Genomic DNA, 25,335 nt, shown 5'->3' on the forward strand with positions numbered 1-25,335 from the left:
CGAGAGAAGAACCTGATTGATCTACTTTTCTCCATTTTAACATAAAAGCCCACAAACAGATGATAAACGATCCTCCAACTCTCCCTCTGCTACGGTGGCCGGTCGGGGTCACACGCTCAGCAACTGATGAAACGACATACATTTAGAAAAACGTGCAGCATATATAGAAACGCTGCATCCCTCTTCACCCGCTTTACCAGCCTGACACTTTGTGCTTTTGCCATCCCCGGTGTCCAGGTTGAACTCGCTGCTCATCTGTTTGCTACAGTTTAACATTCTCCCTGTCATCAAACACTGACACTTCACCCACGAAGGGAGAGCCCTCTGCCCCGAGCCTGACAAGTTCAAAATCCTGGCGGACAGAAGTCCCGTACTCAAGCCGTGCAACGGTGCCGATAGCCAGGCAGCCAACTTAACAAAGCTACCGCTTCAATGAGACCTCATTTCTCAGAGTTGTGTGTTTACAGGCCTGGAGCACTTCCCTTTAAGGCTGAACTTGCAGCGTTTCTGTGTTTGCTGTTGTTTTCTGGTTGTGTGTGTTTTTTGACTTAAGCTTCGTTTCTGTACTTGCAGCATGTTTGATGCTTACGCAGTTGTTTTGCCTCTCTGCAGCGCGTTTGTGTCTTATGCAGCGCGTTTCAGCCTTTGCATTTGTTGTGGTAGTTTGCATTTGCTTTTGAATGTGCAGCGTTTCTATATATGCTGCGCGTTTTTCTAAATGTATGTCGTTTCATCAACTGCTGAGCGTGTGACCCCTACCACCGTACTCTGCTTCTCTCAGGAACTACTAAGGAGAGAGGGGATATATATAAAGAGGGGTGGGTTTGAAGCAAAAAAAGCAAAAGAGGAGAAATAGGAAGAGAAAAAAAGGGAAGTTGCAGAAATCTATGGAGAATAGATTAAGAAAGAGAAAGACAGAGCGAGAAAAGAAATAGTGCACTAACCATTGAGAGCTTTTGATTCCCACCATAAAATGTTCCTTTTAAGAATGCCCATGAAATTAGCTGCTGAAAGAAAGCAATCTCAATCGATTCAATCCCCTGGAAAAAAAAAAACACAAACTTTCAAACAGCCACCATACCTCCAGCTCTTAAGAGTCTCAGCGGGACATAAAATAGCTTCCCCGTATTTTCTCTAACACCCCCCCCACCTCCCCGTTTTCCTCTCTCCCTGTCTGACCTTTTCTCCGTTCCTCTTTCACCCTCACTTCCATCTTTACATTGGCACGATGACAGAAAGAGGAGCAATCTGTGGCGGGTCAACACTTTTCACTTTGTGTTTTAGCTCTCTCGGTACACGGCAAGCTGTCCGTGTCAGGCGGATATCTGTGTCTTACTTAGCAGAGCGCTTCACAAGGAGAATATCATCTGAAGTGGTCCTTTTCTGCATGACTCTGACCAGTGTTTCTTTGTAAATGCCCCACAAAGACTCAAAATCACCACAAAATATCCTTAAACTTGCAATATGTGAAACTGGAATAATAATTAAATCTGCTGATAGATGCTTCAACTACATCTTCAGAATGAGAGTTCCTGACAGGAGCTTTAACTTCATCTGAATACCTAATGCACATTATTGTTTGAAATAATAAACTGACTAGTCAGTAAGGAATTAGACGTGCACTCCAGCCATCAAAGTAAGTGGACCTTCCTGGTAAAAGTACAAGAGGAACTTTGAGACAAGTTATCCTAAAGTTCTATTTCTGTGGGACAGAGTTTGCCAGGAGCAGTCCCTGGGACAGGGTGTCCAACGGCGGGGGAAACCAGGGCAGGAGTATCCCTGATGGACTCCCTGAGACCTGGAAACCTGGGCCAGGAAGAGAAGAGGAGGAGAAAAAGAAGGAGAAAGGAGAGGAACTTCTGACAGCTTACTGCTACACTTTCAGGGATCGACAAAGACAAACAGGTAGAAGAGAAAGCGGAGAACGACAGAGAGAGGAAAAGTAGGAGGATGTTCCAGAAAAGAGGGTGAGGTAGGGAGAGAGGGAGAGAGAGAGAGAGAGAGAGAGAGAGAGAGAGAGGATGAGTGAGCTGGTCGACCTCGTGAAGTGGCAGAGGCAGTAGAAATAGCTGCCCCACTTGTAGACACACTTTCTGTTGCTAGCTGACTGTCCTCGATGCACGGGGGTAGCTAACCTATATAGACACTCTCCACGCTGCGGCATATCCCACACACAAGTTACCAACACACACTCGCTTCACTCTCTCTCTCTCTTTTACACACAACCAGGCACATGGGGGAAGGGGGGGTGGGGGGGGGGGGGGGGGGGTGGGCTGGCTAAAATCAGGCCGCACATGCTGTAGCTACTGCTGAGTTAAGTCACCTGTGTTGCTAGCTTAGCTTGCTAGCGGGCAGCCAGCTGCTCCTCTAATTAAGAGCCCATCTACTCAAGGGGCCAGAGCATATGGAGGACTCTATTGCTAGGTACTGGTTTTATAATAGATAGCAACGCCATACGCTTGAGTGCTCGCCAGATTTCCTGAGCTGGACAAAGAGTTTCAGGAAGAAAAGGTCACTGCAGTCCTGAGCAGAAACAATTTCACAAAAGACGTTTGAGCACTTTGAAACACTCTTAAAACTTTTTGAGACAGACATGAGCATGTTTGGTATTTGAGGATTACCCTGGTGTTTCTTTTGATGGACTGTAGATCTGGTATGCTAATGTGCTACATTTTTTTTTTTCCCCACCTGCAGGGTAGATGAGACACTTACAGGCACTTCTTGAATTCAAATGATTACTCACCAATTAATCAAAGCACTTCAGCTCAGAGAGGAGAAAAAAAAAAAAAAAACCCAGAGAATCTTCAAAGATAAAACGCTCCTCATATCTACTTTTGCTGCAGACAAGACAGATAATCTTTCTCTTTTTTTCAAACTCCTCTAATTAAAGTAATTGAAATTAATGGGCATGTTAAAAAGAATTACCTGAATTGAGGGTATCAAACAATTTCAAATCTCGGACTTCTCAATACACAGGTTTGCTCTGTAACTAAGCAAACAAAATCAGTTCAACTCACTGCGTGCCCAGGTAGTTATATATTATGCTGATCTTCAAAAAAAACAAAAAAAACACACGAGTGAATTATAATGTCTGAGGCATGAATGCAACCTATTTGACTGAGGTTACTTTGACACTTTCAACAGCAATTTTATTGACTTTGCCATCCAAGGCTAAGACTAATGGCTGCCTCACAAAACAAACACACACACACACACACACACACACACACACACACACACACACACACACACACACACACACACACACACACACACACACACACACACACACACACACACACACACACACACACACACACACACACACACACACACACACACACACACACACACACACACACACACACACACACACACACACACAAAATGGCAACCACATAGGGTGCCATACAAATGTGTGTGTACTGAACACACAACCCAACACATTTGTTTGCTTTAGCCTCCAGTACTGAGAAACATACAATTATGTGAGAGCCATTTCAGGCTTCATTATGAGAAATGCATTAGTCAGTGATGGCAAATGAAGCACAGCGCAGACATTTCTGAGCATAGGCTGTGTGTGTGTGTGTGTGTGTGTGTGTGTGTGTGTGTGTGTGTGTGTGTGTGTGTGTGTGTGTGTGTGTGTGTGTGTGCGCGCGCGTGAGAAAGTGACAGACAGAAAGAAATAAACAGAGAGAGAAACTTTTAACGCCGAAATAGACGCAATGAATGATGACAGCTATGATAAAATTATAGGATACAGGACTGTAACTTCATGCAGACGCAGCCAGCAAAGTGCCATCTTTCTGAGGAGCGGAGCAGCGTTTTCTTTGTCTGCACCTGTTTTTCTGTCTTATCTTTGCTGCACAATCGAAGAAGGGGAGAGTCACGTCCAATCTGACGCTGTACTGCAATTTTGTTGTCAAGATTTACTGCATTTCTAGATGCGCATAGCTCCCATGTGGATGTGGTCAAGAGTTCACTGTCTAAAGTGGTCGTTTCTTTCCATTGCTAGACACAAAAACCCGTGTTGAACTTTCTTTTCAGAACCAAAATATAATTTTCCTTTCTGTTTCATAATAATCAGAGGAAGTTAGAGAACATATTTAATGCTGCTTTTACCAGCGATGTTCATCCAGAACAGCTTGCATGTACTTCGCACAGTCTCTTACATTTAACTGATTGACTGTCTTTACTGCCATCTGAGAACGGCAGGTACCGTAATTGCTCCATCTGTGGACTCTAATTAAAGTGATGCATATTGTTAAAGAATAGATACACACACAAGACCCTCGGTGAACACCTTAATCGGATCTTGCAACAGGATGTTGCAAAAATAAAGAAAGAAGGTAGACACGTTAAAAATATGCCCTAAAGGTTTGATAATTTAAAGAAGCTACAAGAAAAAGGCTTGACTTATTTAAATGTGTTAGTTTCTAGCTACAGTACGTAGTTAAGACTCTCTTCTTTTGTAGGCATACTGCTCACCCACACGCTCACACAATGACACAGCTTTTCCCCCTTAAACAATGTGTCATGCCAACTTGATGCGCAAGCAGAATAAGAGGTAAAAACTGAACTTTCTGAGGAGACGAGGAAATGAAAAAAAAAAAAACAAGGAAACAAAGAAAAAGACCCCAAACTCTGACTCTGTATTCGTTACAGGCAGCCATTTTTAGACAGTCATCCATTAAGTCTGCTGTGTTCCCATACTGTCAGACCAGTGAGAGAAGCCGAAGAGGCCACATCCACTAGCGGTGTTAGGCAGGAAGAAGCACAGCACCCTCTCTCATGCACGGGGGGGCATTGAGAGGATGGAGGGGAGGAACAGGTAGTGGACTATAATATGAATGTCACTGCAGTACAGCATCTTTAGAAAGAGTAAGATGGATTAGAGCTTGAGCTCAGAGAGAAAAGAAGCTCTTAAAGAGGTGGGGGAAGAAAAAGAGAGGGTGGAGACAAGGCAGCTATGGCTGTGCAAAAAATGCATTGACACGGATAGGAAAACAAAGAGAGAGTAAAAAGAAGTTGTTGCATTGAATGTTGTTTTAATACGACTGAGTTGCATTTCATAATACTGTAGAGCACATTGCATTGTTTGTGTCTAAAAGAGCCAGAGCATGTTTGTGTGTGTGGTCTGTTTGTATCTCACCTCTGGCCCCATGTGTTCGGTCTGTGTCGTGTGGTCGGTCATTTGGCAGTCTTTCATCTTCAGGGCAGCTTTGGCACTCTCCTGCATACAAAAACAATAACACGCAGCCATTAGCCATGTTCAAAATCTCACGAAGGAAGAACATCAAATACCGACAAATCGGATCAGCTAAATGCTCTCCCTGCAGATTCATGCCTTGCCTCCTCTCACAACACTCAGCTTGCATGCTTACCTCGCTATCAAATGAATATTAAAAAAAAAAAAATAAAGCAACTCTAGATAACCTCAACCAACCCCAATCTTTTCCTCCCTCTTCAGCTGCCTCTCTGGGAAATCCGAGAGGTCATAAAATCTGGGGCCGGATTGCATGAGAAGTTTTTCTGCAGCTAAATATTGGACCACAGACCCTCCTCAAAGTGCAGCAGTAGAGAAGAATTCATAAAAAGTGACAGCTAGTGCTGGCCAGCCTGCTAGAAAAGACCTTCTAGGAGATAATTAATAGGTTTCCCCCTGGCAGATTTACAGAAGGAGGTGTAGAGAGAAAAGTGTTGGCCATGTCCTTCAAAATACAGTACTTATACCTTGAACAGAAACCTGCCGACTGCTGCGTTACCTCTTTGATTGTCTTGAAAGGCGGTGGCAAGACAAAAGCTTTTTATGATGATGGCACTAATCATTCTGACATGCTCGCCCTGCATGCTCGTAGAGGAGATCCTGTTGAAAGTTGCTATGAAATATTAAGAATTTTATGACCTTGATTAAAATGAATCAACTGAATTAGGACGTATTGTAAGGTTAGTAAAAAAGATTGATAGACAGTTTGTTAATTATAGCTAGACAGCGTAATGTGTTCTGTCCAGCAGAAGTGAGCGAAAAGATTTGAGTTAAAAATCAGTTTGCATTCGTCATGCACATACATGAGAAGCAAGGGAGGCTTCCCGCAGCTAAATGTTGCAGTTGGATCTCAGTCTTTCAACAAAATGCACCAGCAGAGAGAGGAGAAAAGTCATAAAAAGTGACAGCTAGTGATTGCCGGCCAGCAAGCCGGTCCTTCTAGGAGATAATTAATAGGTTTTCACTGGCAGATTTACAGACGGAGGCAGAGCGCAGACAGCGTTTGCTGTGAGCTGCCCTTTCCTGAAAAAAAAAAAAAAAAGAAGCTGCACTTTAACTTTGCTGCAGCAGAAAAGGTGTCCAGCTACAGCTCACACATATATCCCCCTGCAAATAGACACAAGTACAACATGACCTCACAAAGTCATAGCGTCATACATGTGATGACAAAATGACCTTTGTTTCAAGGGCATATGATAACTGATGGCTTAAAGAAAAAGGCTGGGTTAACTGTATGTCTGCAGCAAGCTCCCATCAGACAAATTAGTCAATTCATTCAACATTTTTTGCTTGTAAAATCACACAAGCAGTGTACGTCTGGAAATCAAATCCATCTTGTGGCAGCAGACAGAACAACCCTCACAGAGAAAAGGCCCAAACAAGTGAATACACACACAAACACACAAAAGCAAAATCAAACAGATCAGCATATGTTGGTATTTGTGCATGCATAACTGAGAGTCCTAAAGACTGATTGATGAATCAGTGTGTGATGTGGTCAAATTGGTCTTGTCACCATATTAAAAAACAAAGGTTAGAAAAAGGAATAGTGTTTTTAAATAAAGAAAAGAAGTAGAGAAAATAAAAGCAGTGGATAGAAGAAGGTGATCGCTTGTATTAAGATTTGGAGACATATTAGAGAATGATCTGGATGGTTTTTCATTTATTTTGGTTCTATCGTTGAGTAGATTTTCCTATAACACATTATTTCCATGGCTTGACATGGTACAGTGTATTCCTCTGTGTCTTAAACTTATATTGCTTGTTCCTAAATCACACATTAAAGAAGTTGACTGTTGTAATGGCTGGCATTCATCACCATTAACATGTACTCTTGATTAAATCTCAAATACAGTTTCCTGATGCATACTTCTTAAAAAAAACGTTTGGAAATAAATCATTCCTTGTGATTCACTGGAAGTTAAACTCCACCTTGGTTCTCAGCTCTGTGTTTACAGTCTTTGATCAGAGGACTCGTTCTTGATATGAAGCTGTTGATTCACTCAGAGGCTCCTAGGTTTCAGATTTTATTATTTTTTTTAGCAGGAACCCTCCGCTCTCTAACCGTTTGCCCTGCCACTACATGGAAGAGACCCAGCCCAGCCCACTAGCACAGCATGTTCCATCATGGAAAAAGCAGATGACAATAATGCAGTTTGTCTAAAATCAAAGATCAAAGAAACTTTAGCACACCGTGCAGTGAGTTAAACAGATTCATTTAAAACGAGAAATAGTCCAGATGCAGAAAATCAAATGCCTAGAGGCTTCTACTCGTTACTTCTGTTTATATGTTTAACATTACTGTTCCCTGTCTTAGAGAGAGATTAAAAGAGACAAGTGCTTGAAAGACAAAGTCAGAAAACATTGCTCCCACCTGGGTATAGTTTCAGTCCTTTCAGATAGGTAAAGTAATATCAATAAAGCACTGCAATAGTCTTCGCACATTAATGTCGCTGACATATTAAAGTGTAATCTATTCTAATATCATTCTTTATCACACCACTATCATCTGTGATAAACTTCAATCTTTAGTGTAGCAAAAGATATCAGAATTGTAGCCGCCAGAGAATTCTAAAGACTGAAGACTGTCACATTAAGATACTATCATCTTAAATCAGCATTTTGTTCTGTAACATCGATCTGGCTCCTTCGGTTCATTGTTCAAAGGAGCAATGGGACACCTAGCATTTAAAACGGGTACTGCAGTCCAAATCCAAAACATGAGAGAGAGAGCTGCCTCCCCCCGCCCCCTCCTCCCTAAACGTGATGTGCACTTTGCCATGACGCGGACACTGAAGCTCCAGTGTTTAGCCAGCTCTGCATCAGTCTTTCTGCATGTTCTTTATTGGATAGAACAGCTGAAGAGAGAAAGGAAATGTTGGGAGGAGAGAGCGTGGGATGACATGCAGCAAAGGGGCAGAGTCTGGATTGAAATCCACGGCTGGCGCGGCAAGGACTACAGCACCTACATATGGGGCGCACGATATAACCACTGGGCTATCCGGCGCCCCCATTTGTCACATTTTTAACCAAAAGCTGTCACGAGTCACAAGGGTCATGGCAGAGGTTGGTTCATTCTAATTCACAGGCCGGAAAATACTCAAAACACAATTTTTTTTTTTTCATACAAATGCTAAAGTTACACTGATGCATCTTAAAACATAGAACGCAGAAGAGGATACACTCAACTGCACAAATACAACAGAGAAGTTTCAGTACCAAATTATGCCAACTACCGGTAATTGGTGCAATTTGGACAGTGAGCAGGAGTCTTCTTGCAGTTTTTGGACTTAGAAAAACAAGAAATTATCAAGTAATAGGCAGCTAGTTCCATTTTAGTTGATGTGATATTGAAAGGATTGATACAACCATATTGTGGTTTAAGGTAATCTGACAACTGTATTAGATAAACTGTTGAACTTTGTCAGTAGTAGCTCCTTTATGGGGTTGGTTTGCTCAATAGGTCTAATCAAAGTGAATCTCCAGACATGTAAGTGTTTTAGGGAAATTAACCTGTTCATGTAGGTGTCTCTGAGGTTAGTCTGACGTGTGAATACAAAAGAGCTCCATTTTTAAATTGCCTCCACAGTATTTGCACACAGTGCTGATAATAGACGGTACAAATAAGAAGACAGAACACAATAGGTGCTGCTGACAGGAACCACACAAGAGTGTTATCACAGTCAAAAGAGGACAAGAGACGAACGAGGAAGAGTGCGAAAAAAAACGAGATGCCAGTGCCAGAAAATGTACAAACAAACAGATGCCAAATGAGACTCAAGTCAGTGGGTTGGACTGGCATCCCTCGCAACAGCGCCATAACAGTGGCACATTATGGCGCTCAGGTCTGGCATAATGTCTGCATTTCACTGCTTTGATGGATCAGGTGACAAATCACAGATGTGTACATGACAGGCGATGAAAAACGGTGCCGTATGGAGCATTTCTGTAGAGGTTCCAACAATCTAGCTTCCAAATTGTCGAGAGAAAAAAAAGCAGATGAAAGCAGCAATGTATTCTGCATTCAAATCTCTATATTTCATGAGTATAATTTGATCACTGCAAATACGCAAAGATGGAATGACTCCACGCCTCCCATCCTCGTCTACAGGGGGAAATTTGTGAAAGCATTACACTTGTCTCTTAGCTGGATAGGAGTCAAAATAATTCCGCTATGACATTAAGCTGGCAGGAACAAGCAGTTTACATTAACAAAGATGGAAAAGATGGGCTTTCTGGTGCCACGCCATGTATGTGTTATCGAGGGGGTGACTTTGAGCCAACTATAAAAACCATCCACCCATTTGTTTCCTCTCTCTTTCTGTGGTCAGTCTTTTCCTGTCACTCCGCCCTCTGCTGAACGTAGGAGAAGCAGAGAGACAAGAAAAATAACAAAAAAATATTTGGCGAGTTCTTCAAGAAGAGTAAAACTTTTCAGTTCTGTGATGTGTCTTTAACCTTCCCCCAAAAAAAGAGAAGGATTTTCTTGTGCTTGAAAGAGAATAAAAAAAAATTTCTTCAAAGGCAATTAGTCTTTAATTCATACCCTCCAAACAAATAATTTAAAAACACTCTACGCTATTTTAATTATTCATCTTTAAAGTTTAGAAAAACAGAGAGCAAGAAAAAGAAAGTGTGACAGAGATAAAATTAGAAGTGCAAACTTTCCATTGCTCTCTGTCTGAGAGCGCGAGTTCCTTCTCTTTCTAGTTATAAAGCATTACAGTATATAAAAACACGTTCCTGCGTTCATATCTTTCTAATCGCTGAATATCCAGTGAAAAAATCTCTGAATATTTAAAGAAATAGTCAACTTTCTGGTTGTGCCAACTTGCACGCAACTTATAGAAGCCTTTGGGGTCAGGAAGTTGTCATGGTGATAATCTTTCAGTTTAATTTGGGAAAAGTATTCGGCCAGATTTCTGGTTTTGAACATGCTTTAAACTATAAAAAAAAAAAATGAATCATTTGAAAAAAATGAATCATTTATGGCAATAAATGATCCATCCATCCATCATCTAAAGCGCTTGTCCTGTCAGGGGTAGCGAGGCACTGGAGCCGATCCCAGCTGTCATTGGGCGAGAGGCGAGGGACACTCTGGACTTGTCAATCAATCAATCACAGAGCTGACATATGGAGACGGACAAACAATCACACCCACGGGCAACTGAGAGTCACCAATTAATCTAATGACAGCACCATATCTTTGGATTGTGGGAGGGAGTCGGAGTACCTAGCAGTGGATCTCAGGCATGCACAGGGAGAACTTGCAGGACTCTGTCCGACCTCGGATTTCGAACCAGGAGCCTTCTTGCTGTGGTTACAGCGTTTACCAGTACCCAATAAATCATACATAAAATAACATCACATAGATAAATATACTGTATATTATGTTGTCAACTTGTTCATCCCTGGAAAAAAAAAGTTTAAAAAGAATCAAAATTGTTCTAAAAAATGTTGAACATGACATCATTAAAAAAGAAAACAAACATTTAAATAAACTGCCTGTTGATTTGTGTATTTACAGGTCAGTGGCTCTTACCAGTTCACTCTGAAGTCTGAGAATCAGCTCATCTTTCTCTCTCAGTTGTTGCATCAAGGCCTCCTCTCTGCTGGGATCCTAGACACAAGTAACAGGAGACCATGTTAGACTTACATCAGAACACCGCAGACAGCTGTGATTTATCCAAAGCACCATATTCCCGAAAAAGCAATACAGAGCGTTTAAGAGGATGAAAACATGTGAAGGTGTTTCTGTGATTGTCTGGATGTTCCCATAAATGTTTACGTGTGTTTGCGAGTGTTTTATGCGTGTTTATGAGCGTGTTGGCTGCCCAGTCTTTGCTTGTGTGTGTGTGTGTGTGTGTGTGTGTGTGTGTGTGCATACAATAAAGTTGTCATGGGTTGAACGCTGCATGACTGTGTAATCTCCTGTCACGTCTCTGTGATAAACTTGGTGTGTCCTATGGCGGCGCCCGGGTGCACGGAGCACTTTAACCTGACCTTGTGTTGTCAGGGGACGTTACTGAGGGGAAGATGGAGAGGAGCAGCAACCGACACAGAGGACGAAGGAGAATGATAATAGGGATATAAATAACTTCTGAACTTTCTCATCAAACTGTTACAAAGTAATTCACAGAAACAAAAATGTTAACATGTGTTTGATGTTATGATGTGTCTGTGTTTGTGACTATAATTGTTATTTATCTGCATATATTTACTGCCTTGATTGATTGATTGATTGAACTTTATTGTCGACAACAACAGGATTAAAGACAATAAACAAAGATACATACATTTGACCCAACATGTCAGACACCAAACAAATATGCAAAGGCCTTCAGCATCCTTTCAGCCAGTCTCTTACTACATTTAAAGGTTTCTAAAACCATCAAAAAAAACACTTTTCACTCCCTGGAAAAACGGTCAGACGGACAAAATCCCAGGCTAATCTCTGGCTCATGGAGAGGTTAAAAATCAGGAAGTAGCTGAGCTCCACACCTTTCAGTTTAAATTAAAATATTCAACCTACTTATAAAAAACAGACAGGTAGCTCAAATGTGGATGTACTCCCATAGGGCGAGGAGAAGACGAGAAATATGGAAAAAGAGAGATAAAAAAAAAAAGAGAAAGAGGATAAGAGTGGGAGGAGAGAAGGAGCGATAAGACAGGGGGAACGAAACAACAAAAAGACAGACAGAGAGTCATTACCTCTTCAAGGACATAGAAGCCGGAGAGAAAAAGAGGGCCAAGATAAGAGGAGGGAAATGATGGGGAAATGAGAGGGAAAGGGGGACAATGATAGAGAAAAAGGAGAGGACAGAGAGGGCCCGAGGCTGTGCATGATGGTCTCAGACCACAGGGAGCCATCTAACTAGAGGACAGACAGCAAGTCAGAGGGAGACCACAGGGAACCATAGAGCTCCTACACCGTCCTATAAATGACCTCTCTGATGAAACACATGAGCACATGGGCAGCAGGCCTGACACTATACCTCAAGTCACATCAAAATTCCCACATGTTAAAGGTTCCCACCCCCCTTCTTCTGCCAAAAAAAAAAACTAGCAAGAAGAAGTCAAAGGACTTGCAATGGTAGTTTTTGACAGATATTGTTTCCCGACAGCTTGCAATCGGAAACAAAAACATGTAATTTGTACGATGATTGTGATATCTATGTAAATATACCAATTTATTTATTCCAAAATGTTGTAAAGCACTTTGTCCAGGGTTGGTTTCACAAATTCAAAAACAGTCATCGTCACATTTCCAGATTTTAAACCTGTCACAGAAGTGGGGTTTCAATCACTGTTTCAATATCTGACGAGCACTTCTGTTGAGGCCATAGACTGTATATCAAGATGGACAACACAACAGCTACCTGGGAGTGAAACCAAAATATAAAGAGCTCAACCCTGCTGACTGGTTGTAGTATAAGTCTCAACCCTGCCTCTTCAGATGTTGACAGATGTTAAAAAATATATGTACTTTTTTTTGTCAAATCTTGAGTCTGTCGTAATAGTCATTATCATACTGATTTATTTTAAGTGTTTTTTATTTGATGCAAAAAAAGGGGCAGATGTGACATCATGATTGACAGCTCTGCAGCTCTGTTGACAAATGTGGCTCCTTGTAGTGTTCTCAAAACGGATTAGTAGAAAAGAAGATTAAAGGCGAGAAAAAAACAATACAGTCACTGGACTTTCCGTAAACCCTTCCTGGGATGGGCATATTGATTATGTATGACACAATAATACAATAAAATAGAATTAATCAATCAATCCATAAACCTGAGTGTCTGCTGCAAACCAACAAAAAAAATCTGTTCTACTGGGGACTTTACTGAAAGATCTTTGATGCTTTATCAATAAGTTGAATGTGTGCTTCGGTTAGCGGAGGGGGCGTGGCGTCAATTCACGGAGCCTACCAGCCTGCTCCCTTCTGTCCATGTCTTGGCTCCAAATTATGTCACCATTGAATGTGTCAGTACCTGCCGCACAGGGGTTTTGGCTTCACTTTTGTACAACGGGAGGAGACAGAGAAGCATTGTCCATATCAATATACAGTCAATTACTGTGTTTTGAGAAAGATGGGTCTATTTTTCACAAAGAGATAACGATATTCACTTTCCAACTAAACTCGACAGCTTAAGTGGGACTAATTTGACGACTTCCAGTAAATATAAAAGTCGTTGTACTCAAGGTCAGCAGGTGTCTGACAAACGTTTCAATAAGTTCCGTGTTTTGTTTCCTGGTTTAATAGGTCTAATTGATGCCGGAGGTCTGCATGGGGTCTTTCCCATGTGCACAAGATAATGGTCAAGGAGGACAAAGCTAAAAGCTCTGCTAAGTGCTTCCATGGTGATTAAAACCTGTAAAATGATCTCTTCCCCGTCAGGATAAACAATTAACAAAAACAAAGCCCAGCGGTGTGGCGTCAGAATGGACTCGGTTTACCTGGCTTTACAGGGAAGCTATCTGTATTTACAGATAATAAGGATGTTTGTTCTGTACTGCCATAACATGTACAACACACACACACACACACACACACACACACACACACACACACACACACACACACACACAGCCCAAATATTTACGAGATGAGATTACACGCTGTCACAATTACTACCTGAGTCAGCCTACAAAATGAATCCCACCCCAATAGGACTGAATGCTGCTCTAAATGAGCTATCTAGATACGACGGTGCAGTGTGTCTGCTTCTGTGACCTGTGTGTGTGTGTGTGTGTGTGTGTGTGTGTGTGTGTGTGTGTGTGTGTGTGTGTGTGTGTGTGTGTGTGTGTGTGTGTGTGTGTGTGTGTGTGTGTGTGTGTGTGTGTGTGTGTGTGTGTGTGTGAATGACACTGCTGTTATATCAGTAGCTGTGCTTTAAATGATCATAAGAGGCTTGTGATTAAATCCATACGGACTATATTGACTTGTGTGGTTTGTAAATTAATGACTGTTAGTGCACAAACCTAGAGAAAAAGAAAATGAGTACGCCTGGAGAGAATTAAAGAAGGATGTGGGAAAAATAAGATAATGTGCTTTAACTAGGCTATGTATAAATCACTAAGGAGAAGTGGACAAAACCTCAGTATGACAACCTAGAGTGCTGAACAGCCCAACAAAGATCCTTCAAAAATACCTTGAATAGAGGGAAAAGTTGAAAAAGACTTAAAGGAAAAATGTGATCCTGCTTGCAGAAGGAAGCACCCCAGCGAGCATGAAGTCACTCATCAGGTGGCATTCAAACCAATTTTTCAAGGCTGAATTGGATGGAAAAGGCTGTGGAAGAAAAGTGGGGCATGCAAATATATTTGTAATGTGATTGGTATGGCCTCAGTGGGGGATAAATCTGATCAAAATCATTGGAGTGCATCCACTTTATGTGATTTTGTATAGATGTTGAGGCCACTTTACGCTCCCAATCAGCAACAAGTCGAAGAGGGTATGAAGATGAATTACATTCCCCTTGTTGGAAGAAATTATTCAATTTGTTAAGTTTTTTAGAGAAACATATTTGAGAAAATGTGCAGCTTGTTTGTCTATTATTTCAACAGCCCTCTTCAATTTGTTTTTATAAATTGCCTTTTTCTTAAAATTGGCAAAAGGGATGAGAGAGATAACATCATAATTAAATGTGTCTCTCCACCTCCGCTATTCAGCAATGTAGCCAACATAACTGTGCACACCTTAAGCCACATGGAGGGACACATGACCTCAATGAGACACCAAAATGGTGTAATCAGCTTAACCTGACAGTCCTGGAGTGTCACAACATTTAGGGATGGCCTGAATGCAACCTTTCAGGCATACTGTGATTTTCATGACAGGCCTTTTCAACAAATCTGGAAAAAGTTGACAAGATTCAAAGCTTTAAGAGGAATGCTCACAAAACTGTGAAGCGCCAAAAAAAAAAAGAGTAAAATCAAAGAAGATAGGCTCCCCATTATGTAGTAAAGAAAATGGGTTTTTAAGTCAACCACTTGAAAAGAAATAAAGCCCTTTGGCATTTTGGTGTTTTTACTGACATTTTTAAAATCTGACAATTGGCTCTAAAAAATGCCATTTTCTTAAGCCAGTCTGAAAAATGTCCATTAGCATATTTTATGATTGTACAAAATGCTAAAGCACTTTACTTTTTAGGACATCATCAGCTAAAATATTGCAACCCTAACACTGAGTACAACGTGGAGTACTTCATATTGTGTCTAGATGTTCAGCACAAAACCTGAGGACAAAATGTGAAACGACACTGGCTACATGTGACAACACATGAGACTTTGTTGTTATTATCGAACTTTATCTGAACTAATTGCTCAATTAAAACATAAGCAATATCATTGTAGACCGTCTGCTAAGCCCAAAGTGAAGACCCCTCCCTGCTTGCTTCCATTTTGCCTGTCAGGATGCCTTCGGGTGCTTCCCAATTGCAAAGTGCCTACACAACTGGACAGTAGGACAGTCCCTGCTCTCCGTGCTGTATACTGTTCAGGAGGCGCTCACAGTAGGCAGATATTTGTTCCTAATTCGTCTGATTCATTCAGTGTGGAAGTGGAAAAAGAAAAGAAGAGGTGGAGGCGACAAATAAGGAGAAACCCCCATCGGGGCCGAAGGGGGCCGACGGGGGCCGACGGGTAGCGACGAAGCCGGACAACTAGGCGAACGGCTGACAATCTCCTTGGTATTACAGAGCCTTTAAAATACAACTCATTTCCTGAAAAGGACGCATCCAAACCATACTGCATAAATCTTGAAGTTAGCATCCATGCTGAAATGTTCAGTCTACTGAAACCCCCAACGGAAAAGCCCGTCCTCCAAACTGAATTGTGGCTTTTTTTCGGAAAGGGCACTCCACACTTTGAAGGAAAAGCCTTTTGTTTTCAATTTTACACAGCACAATTAATGATGCATCTGACTGAACGCAGAATGAGATTTTATGTTAGAACAAACTACAGGACAGGACAGATGGGGTATCATTATCAATCAACACAAATCAAAAGTTCCTGAAAGGAGTTCAAAGTTACCTAACCATGGTATTCAATGTAGCCAATGTCTATGCTTGTCTTTATTTTTGTCCTTGTCTTCTTTGTTTATCTCCCACTTGCCTGTCATACTATAATTATGACTTTCATAAATTACTATTAATGCACACTGACAGAGGAGGGTGAGAGAAGCAGCTTAAGTGTAAAGAAATGCGAGGAGGTGATGAAAAAATTGTCACTTTCTTAGACAGATAAGGCATCATGCCTTCAAGAATGTACAATAAAAAACTGTGACCTTTGCCACCTGTCTTTATGAATTAACTCAGCTGCCAGTGCTGTAAAGACTGATTCCCCATAGTCTCCCCCAAGTGTGGATCAATTTAGCATCTTTGAAAGTAAAAAGGCCTGTACATCCGGAAACATAAAGCACAGCTGCGATGTTGTAATCCCCCTCTATAAGCTGAAGGATATGTTCTGTATTGTGATGTTATGGGTACTTTATCCGTCTAAAGCTCCTCAAAAAGCAGCAAGACTGACAGCTTGAACGGAAACAGATGAATAACCTGTCGAACCTCTTCTGAAATATTTACCCTGTTTGAAATATAAAAGAGCTGTCACCTGCTCAAATGAAGCTGTAGCCACAGAGAAGCTTTATGTATGGAATAATAATCACAGAGACATTATTAACATCAGCCTCAGCAGTTACACAAATTAGTCCAAATTAACGCTGTGCATCACTGTTCTCCTACTGTTCTTCATTTTTGAAGAAACTGGATCCACACGCATGCCAATGACTATTTAGGAAACGAAGTATGCGAAGAAGCTGGTTGAAAATGTACAGGCTTTAAATGGGGCTTGGATTAAATAAGCAGACATCAGGTATTAATCTTGAGTATTGAGCCAGTCAATCACAGGGGTCAGTGGTGTAGTGGTGACTGAAGAAGTGTGTATACTTTTACATTTTCCCCCCAAAATGTTTTTTTTGTTTAAGTGGCCCATCCAGCAGTGGATTAACGGCCTCTATTTTAAACAGTGACAACGAAGACTCCTCTTGCATATTTAGTCAGTGTGTACAAGCCAATTAGAGACAGAGTAGTGAGGGTCATCCATTCACCAAAAATTGCAGCATGTTTGGATTTCTGTCAATCAATCAATGGTGTGAATCGGAGGGGATTTAGAAGTGAGTGCGCCCTCTGGAGACTGAAAAATAAGTGGGTATACTCTGTACCTGCGTATACCCTGCACCACACCACTGACAGGGATGACATAAAGAGACAGACAACCAGCCACGCTCACATTCACACCTACGGGCAATTTTAGACGAGCATGTGTTTGGACTGTTGCAGGAAGCCGGAGTACCCGGAGAGAAGCCATGCATGCATGCGGAGAACATGCAGACTCCACACAGAGAGGCTTTGAGTAGGGAACCTTCTCGCTGTGAGGCAACAGTGCTAACCACTGCAACGCCAAATATTAATCATGATCACCACTGCGTCTTGACACATGATTAAACAAACATGGCTGACAGCGGTGTTGAAGTTTGAATGCGTGCTCTTTGCGCTGCGTATCAAGTCAGGCGCTCCCTAAACACAGGGCTATCTTTATTTAAATGTTATATTACAATTAGTTTGAAATCATAAAATTAAGAATATAATATGATCTCAGTATTGGTTTAGATGAACGTGATTATCATTTTGGACATAATCATCCAGCTCTAGTTAGTTAGAGTCTCAAGACCACAGTTTTTGTCCAGCTCTGTTTAGTCTTCATCTGAAAACAAATGGTAGAAAAGTAAGAGGATAAAGACCGCCCTCAGTGATGCTGTAGATCAGTCTGACGTGTCCTCAGTCTGAACTCACTCTCTAAGTCGTTGGCCTAATAAATAATTTGAGCAGTAAAAAAGGCCTATTTAAATGTAACTATCAAGGGTTTTGATTGAATCTCATATGACAGAATCACAGATCAGAGGAACAAAGATTTAACAGAAAATATGGATTCTGGGCAGCCAATTCTGAGAAGGTTTTTTTTATTTATTATTTTTTACAAACTCGTCTTGTCTTTCACACATTAACGCACTTTAGTGGATGACAGTTTGTGTGTGAAACTGGACACCCGGCTTCTGGTGTGAAGCTCGGACAAGGGGGCAAAGGTTATCTGGAGTTATACAGTAAAGCAAGGATGGATGGATGAGAGAGATGGACCGAGGAGACTGACCGTTGTTTGCTCCTGCTTCTTATGTGGGTATTTGTCTAGTACGAGTGAATCTAAAATGTTTCCTCGCATCTTTTTTTTTTAAGCCTCTTAAACTGTGGCCTTGGTGCTGAGGACAGCCTTAAAATTATAAATTAGCAGTCATTATCATTATACATTATTAATTTCTAATTATGCAGCAGCTGACACAATGACAAATGTTTCACTATAAAAAGAAGTTCCTCATGGGTGCTGAAACAAAGGTGAACGTGCACAAACATCACTTAATTGAGGACAAAAGTTGCTGTCCTGGACGTTTTTTTTTTTTTTTTTTTGTAAAACACATCGGTGCTCTGACGACACCTCTGGCAACAACGCTACAGTGAGATATCACTTTAGTCTTATGAAACACAGCAGCGCACACAAAAGTGGGACAGAATCTGGTAAAATCATGTCACATGTATTGGGTCTAAATTAAACTAGGGCGCACTGTGACACTGCAGCCTCTCAGGTGGCCACCGTAGTTTATTTTTGCACCCGCAGAGTCGTTTTCTGGAATTTCAGGACAAATTCTCTTCTTCTGGCCCCTCCCTCAAACCCTTCCTTATTTTTTCTTCCCTGGTTTTTTTTCTTCCCTAACCTCCATCATTTCCTTCACTCTTGTTTTCATTGATTCCAGCATAATATCATGGATCTGAATCTATTCCTTTAGTATGCAACCCCAACTACAGCTCTCATTTCCCCCCTGAAGCCTTTCCCCACTCACTCCTCAATCTATCTTGTAGTCAAGTAGAACAATATCCTATTCTCAGCCGTGCAACTATTTCCTCATATGCAGCCCTCTCTCCTCATGCAGTATGCCTTCTCCATCTGTATGTTGTTTCCTTTCTGTGCCTGCAGCTCTGTCTAAAGGTTAGCCTTTGCCTCCCACCTTCCCACTCATTCCTTCTCCCTCTATATATATATATATACACACAAACAATTCTCTTATTCCTCTACCTGTTCCCATCTCCTGCCTAACCTCAATCTCTCCACCTCTTGCTGCTCTCTCCCTGCTCTTCATAACGCTCTCAATGCCTCCGCCACTCCCTCCTGAATGGGTAAGAAGAGGTTCAGGATATTCAAGTTGACTACTTCATTTCTGATCGGGAAACAAAAAACTACAGTGCGCAAACTGAAAAAAAGAAGAGAAAAAAAAAGTGAGATTCTTACAATGGGCAACTGTGGAAATAAAAGCTTACATGTTCCTTTCTTTCCTTTCCAAAAATGGTTTTGAGATAAATACTTTGTCCAGATTTTCTTAACACTTGGATGCCAGCTGGTGCCTGTTCTTCAATAAAAGTTTGGCAACCTATAATATTTTAGAAATCTGGTGCTCTCTTAATATTTAACACCGAGTGGAAGAAATTCAAATCTCACATTTTCTTTCACTCCAACTCAAAAGTTTCACAGAAAATCTTGTGAAACATTTTCCAATCTTCACTTTGAGAGAGTGAAGCCGTCTTTTAGTGCATATCATTATTTCACATCCTACTTGTGTTCCCAAAGTCAAGAAAGAACCTCCGTGCTCATTTCAAATCGGTATAACTGATAACTCAATCTATTTGACTGGATTATTGCATATTTGTATTTTGCTATTGGTTTAATGACTCATGGTTGCAGGTCAAGTCATCGTATTTGTGGTATGGACTGCTAGATTGGATATTTGCCCACATTCCCCAGCCCTAACCTTTCCTAATCCAACTTTCCAGTTGTCCACCTTCCCTGTCTGTCCATCAGAGCCCTCCTTCCTGAGGGAGTTGGAGCCAGAGCTGCTCTCTTCACGCTGCGTCCCACCCTACATTTTTTAGTTTTTCCTTATCTTCCAGCTGCCACCGATGCTCCATGTAGGTCAATAAAGAGGGCAAACACAAACACCGGCCCTCTTTAATACACAAACACAACTAAATACACACACAAACTTAAGTATACAAACAGACAACAAACAGCTCTATCTGTGGTCACACACTCACTTACTGCAGCAGTAACCCATCATGCTCAATATTCGTTGGCGCTGCGTCGGAGTCTCGGGTCTAAGTTTGTGCTTGTGTTCAATGAATCACCACCACAGTCATTAGAAAGTACAGAAATGTGAGTTTTGTAAGCGGTGCTCCTCTCTCCACAAACAGTCTAACAAGAACTCTGCTGCCACCTGACTAAAAATCCTGGAGAAAATCTTAACCCTGCAAATGTTAACCCTCAAACACACAGACACACACACACACACACACACACACACGCATTCCTGCAGAGATAATCAAAAATAGTCGAGCTAGCACATCTCTGATGGTGGTCAACAGGTCAGACAAAACAAGCACAGCCCTTTCCTCCTCTCACTTTTTAGTAAGAATAATTTATCTAATATTGTAATCATTATTTGTACTTGTTTTCTTCTTTTTCCTCCGCATGTCCCCCTCTTGCTCTCTTTCTCTCTATTTGATCTCTGCGGTTCATTATAAGCTAGTGAGGAAAAAGAGGCTTTTAATTGTTCTGAAAAGCGTGACACACCGATCAAAGGAAAATTAAATTTCATATTTTCGACCGCAGACAGAATGTTGTGTTCCTTTTAATTGAACAAGTTGTCTCAGTGTTAGTTAAGAAAGAGTGAGAGGACATGTTGCCCAGTGGGTAGTTTGATTTGAAGCTAAAAGAAAGAACACAAAAGATCTCCTCAAACGTAATACTTTATGATGCCATACACTGTGTTTTGCTTCTTTTTTTTTTTTTTTTAAAGCTGAGTAGAAAACTATGCATCTGTTCATCTTTGAGAAAAGAGAAAGCGAGAGAGAGAGAGAGAGAGAGAGAGAGAGAGAGAGAGAGAGAGAGAGAGAGGGCTGTATTTCTGAGCAATTCAACAGAAAGTACAGAAGCAAAAGGACAAATATGGCGCCTCAGATGGCAGGGAGACCGAGACAGTCTGGTGCATCTTCAGTTTAATATCACAGAAGTCTCAAGACCACAGTTTTTGTCTAAACATGTAAAACACAACTACGAAAAGAAAAAGCCCACTGAAGTTTTTTTTTTTTTTGCCGATCTTATGAAAACTGCTATGTGGGAAAATCAGAGCGTGAAACTGCTCAAATTGCAGCCGATCCAAAATTTCGGACCAGCCAGTAAATCAACCAACTCGTCTGAGAGTCAGATCACTCAGGCAATTGTCAGGCGACGTGATCCACCTCGAACTGCTTGTTCAAGGACGACTGATCAAATAGAAATTCAACCCAATACTCAAATTAGTGCACAGCTAAAATCCTTCTTTATCAGCCCGGCTTTAAAGCTTAAGTAGGCAGTGTTTTTTCAAAAGACTTCAGTTTAAAATAACACATTTTGATTTGTTCATATCACAAAAAAATATTTAATTGAATTGCTCCTTGAAATAAAAGTGTCTGATGTGTGGCGGTGAGCTCCTGACATGTACACAATCAATCAGGGTTAGCTATCACATAAGCAGCCAATCACGGTCACTCTTTACAAACTGGCATCATCCAGCTTTTACGTAACATGTCGGCAGCGCTCTCTGTCCCTCTCTGCTCACCTCAGTGGTGCTGAGAACACATTGGCAGTGCAGCACACACCTGTAGCTACTTTTTAACCTTTTAGGGAGGCATATTGATCATCTGTTAGTGCTTCCTTCCTCTAAGTCTGACATAACTAGATGAACAGGAAATACAGTGACAGGTGGGCATGACAGTGTAGTGCGTCATTTGCTGAGAAGGGCTCAGTGATGACAGGGTGTAACTTTCATAGTTGATTGGAAATACTTTCATGTGAGAGGATATAAGTCAGTGGTTACCAAGCTTCTTCAGCCGGGCCCCCGCTTTGGCAGATGATTTTCAAGCCCACCCACCCCTCAACATGCACATCAACATAACACATTTTGGATATACACTGAATACACTGTCAGTCAAGGTCTTTGCTATTCTACACACCTACACATTCACACACTGATGGCAGAGGTTGCTATGTAAAGTGACCATCAGTATTAGCTCATTCATACCCATTTACAGTTTACCCCACAGAAGCAGCGGGAGTTACTTTGTGGGTTAAGTGTCTTGCCTAAGGAGACAGCGAACATGTGGCTGCAGGAGCTTGGGATTGAACCTCCAACACTTCCCGTTGAGAGACGGCCGACTCTCCCACTGATCCACAGCCGCTCTATCTATCTATCTATATCTATATCTATATATCTATATATATATCTATATGATATATATATATATATATATGATATATGATATATGATATATATATATATATATATATATATATATATATTAAAAAAAAAAAAAAAATCATTTATCTGAAATAGAATCTCTGGTGCGACAACAACCTGTTAAGACTAACAAGTAACTTGTACAAGAGGAAGAAGTTAAAAATGTGTTACTGCAACATGAAACACATTTTTAAGATGTTTCAACCGTCAGTGCTTTGAACAGATTTTTTTTGAAGATGAACACGTACTTGAAAATAAAAACCCTTGTAAGATTTATACTTTCAGTGCTGCAATGTTTTCAGTGAAGAAATCACCGGGCTTCTGTTTTTATAGTGCAGGATGCTCAGTCTCCAAGTGGTGTCCTAACTTGTTCGGCTGTCAGTAGCTAATACACAACTGTGGTCTCTCCTCATTACCGACTGTTGTACAGGTGAGTCCAAGAGCAAGATATGACTCATCATACAGTCTTGTCTTTGTTCTAGTAGTTATGACGTCTGGTCACAACTCATTGTCGCTGGTCATTCATTGTCAGCAGAGCAAATTTCTGGACAGATGGCAATCCTACTTGGTAGAGATATGGTCAAAGCAAGTAAACCAACACCTCATCTTCATCCTTCTTCTTCATCCTCTCCTTCTTCTACTGAACTTTAATGCCCCCCCCACTAAAAAAAAACAGCAAAGTGCAAAAGTATAATTCAACTCTAAACGGGCTGCTTTTGGTTACCTTAAATGGAAGGGACTTTTCACTGCAAGGGCTGATGGGTAGAGACTGGAGGCTGCTGGCAGGACTCGTCTCTGTGCTCTGTAAAGACATAAATATGAAGAAAACATTAGCGTGTTGAACCGGCTCATATGTCAGTCATAACTAATGAGCGATTAGTCAGCGTGCATCTACAAGTTTTTTTTATTTCATTCTTGTGCAAAAATTCTAGATTTCTTTTCAGATCACTTATAAACAGCTCTGTGTTGTAATTTCTATGTGGTTGGATTGTTTCTTACATAATCCCTGAGTTATCAGAGGCCAGCTGTGAACAGACACATTTTGGCTCTGCTCACAGGTGTCTAGTAGGATGAGAGCAGAGGCAACTAACTACTGTTCCAAAACACACACACACACACACACACGAATGTACTCTGCAGCTGCATACAGTGCATTAAGTCGTGCAAAAAACAAAAATGGTGCAATTGCATGTGTCCCTGCTGGCTAATACAAACAAACACACTCACACACACACACTACAAACAAGCAGATGCTGGTTCTAAGTGTCATCTCTGAGGGCAAAAGGTGAGGACAGATGGGAAAGTGGTGTAATCCTGGCTTAGGTAGGGTTGGTGATATTTATGTAATGTTGCATCGCACATGGCAGCACCTAAGGAGGTTATCACACATGTAGGATACATGATGAAGACACGACAAGGAACAGGGAGAGGTAAAGTGAGTATGAAACAACCACAGGTTCCACACAGTTCTCTGATTAGGTCTAGTTCTTGCCATCTGCTGCTGTCTCAATGATTTATATTCAAGCCAGGCTCTCTATGTTTGAGTAAGACGAGGTACTTACAATCAAGATGCCCCAAAAAAAAGGGGACTTTTTAGGCTAAAGTATTGATTGTTTGTTCTTATTTTTGGCCTGCCTTCAAAGTTTTGAAGGCAGCTTTCAGACATGCGAGAGTCCAAATCTTTGCACAGCACAAACTTGATGGTTTATTGGTTTGGCTGACCTTTTAAAGAAGCATAGCTCCCTATCAGAATTATAGGTGTGCTATGGCGTCAGGCCCTAAATGTGTCATCTCTGATCAATGCCTTTCCCTATGTAGAGAGACAGGCGCACACTCGGTGACACCAACACACCCTCTTGTTGCTCTCACACATACACATTCTCTTTAAGGTCACCTCTGTCCCGCAGGCCTTAACACACAACTGTCCCCACAATTAGATGTGCTTCAGTAAAAAGCCTTTCAGATTTAAGAATGGAGAAAAGCTGCCTGGGAGCTCTGGATTTAATGACTTGCACTACCCAGAAGCTAAATGTCTAAAGATGATGAATGGCCAAGGAAAGGAAAGCAGGTTTTGTCGTTTGATACACCCCCTTAATCACATTTACACTTCAGTTAAATCAACGACTGAAAACCTTCAAATAACTCAAGGTGCATTCTCTGCCCACTCTCTCTCTCTCTCTCTCTCTCTCTCTCTCATTGACATTTGGCTTTTTATCGGAAGGCAGCATCGTTAAACACAAACTGTCAAGCAATTTAGAGAGTTCTTTGGAAAACACAGGATGAGTACATCAGATCTGAAATATCAACCTTTTCTGAACTGGACATTTTTCTTCTTCTTCTTTCTTTGGTGTGTGTGTGTTTTGTTAAAGCTTTATAGGAATGCATACACAAAAAGTTAGCTGAAGGAATGCACTCAAACTTCAACTGATGTTAGCACTATTTTACCAAGTGGCAGTGTGGGGGTGGATATCACAGGGTAATGCACCTTTGGGATACGATACCATATGCAGGTGCACCGCTGCGTGGCTCCAGCTTATCTCCTTACAAACTAACATTATATGAATTTGCGAAACGGAATCAAATGTGACCGTTGTTTGGAAATAAATTATTCATTTTCTTTGGTAAATTTCTGACTCCT

At 41.2% G+C, this 25,335-nt stretch overlaps 1 protein-coding gene across 1 annotated transcript in view; it reads right to left on the reverse strand.

The window, feature by feature from the left end:
• Positions 1–25,335, reverse strand: part of ccser1 (coiled-coil serine-rich protein 1) — a 129,424-nt gene that overhangs the window by 58,833 nt on the left and 45,256 nt on the right. The window contains exons 8-10 of the mRNA XM_020643445.3: positions 23,422–23,499; positions 10,809–10,886; positions 5,153–5,233 (exon numbers count right to left, since the gene is read on the reverse strand). Of these exons, the coding sequence (XP_020499101.3) occupies positions 5,153–5,233; positions 10,809–10,886; positions 23,422–23,499 (237 nt within the window). The remainder of the gene's footprint in view (positions 1–5,152; positions 5,234–10,808; positions 10,887–23,421; positions 23,500–25,335) is intronic.

This window comes from Labrus bergylta, chromosome 2 (genome assembly GCF_963930695.1).
Source record: "Labrus bergylta chromosome 2, fLabBer1.1, whole genome shotgun sequence".
NCBI classification, from domain to species: Eukaryota; Metazoa; Chordata; class Actinopteri; order Labriformes; family Labridae; genus Labrus; species Labrus bergylta.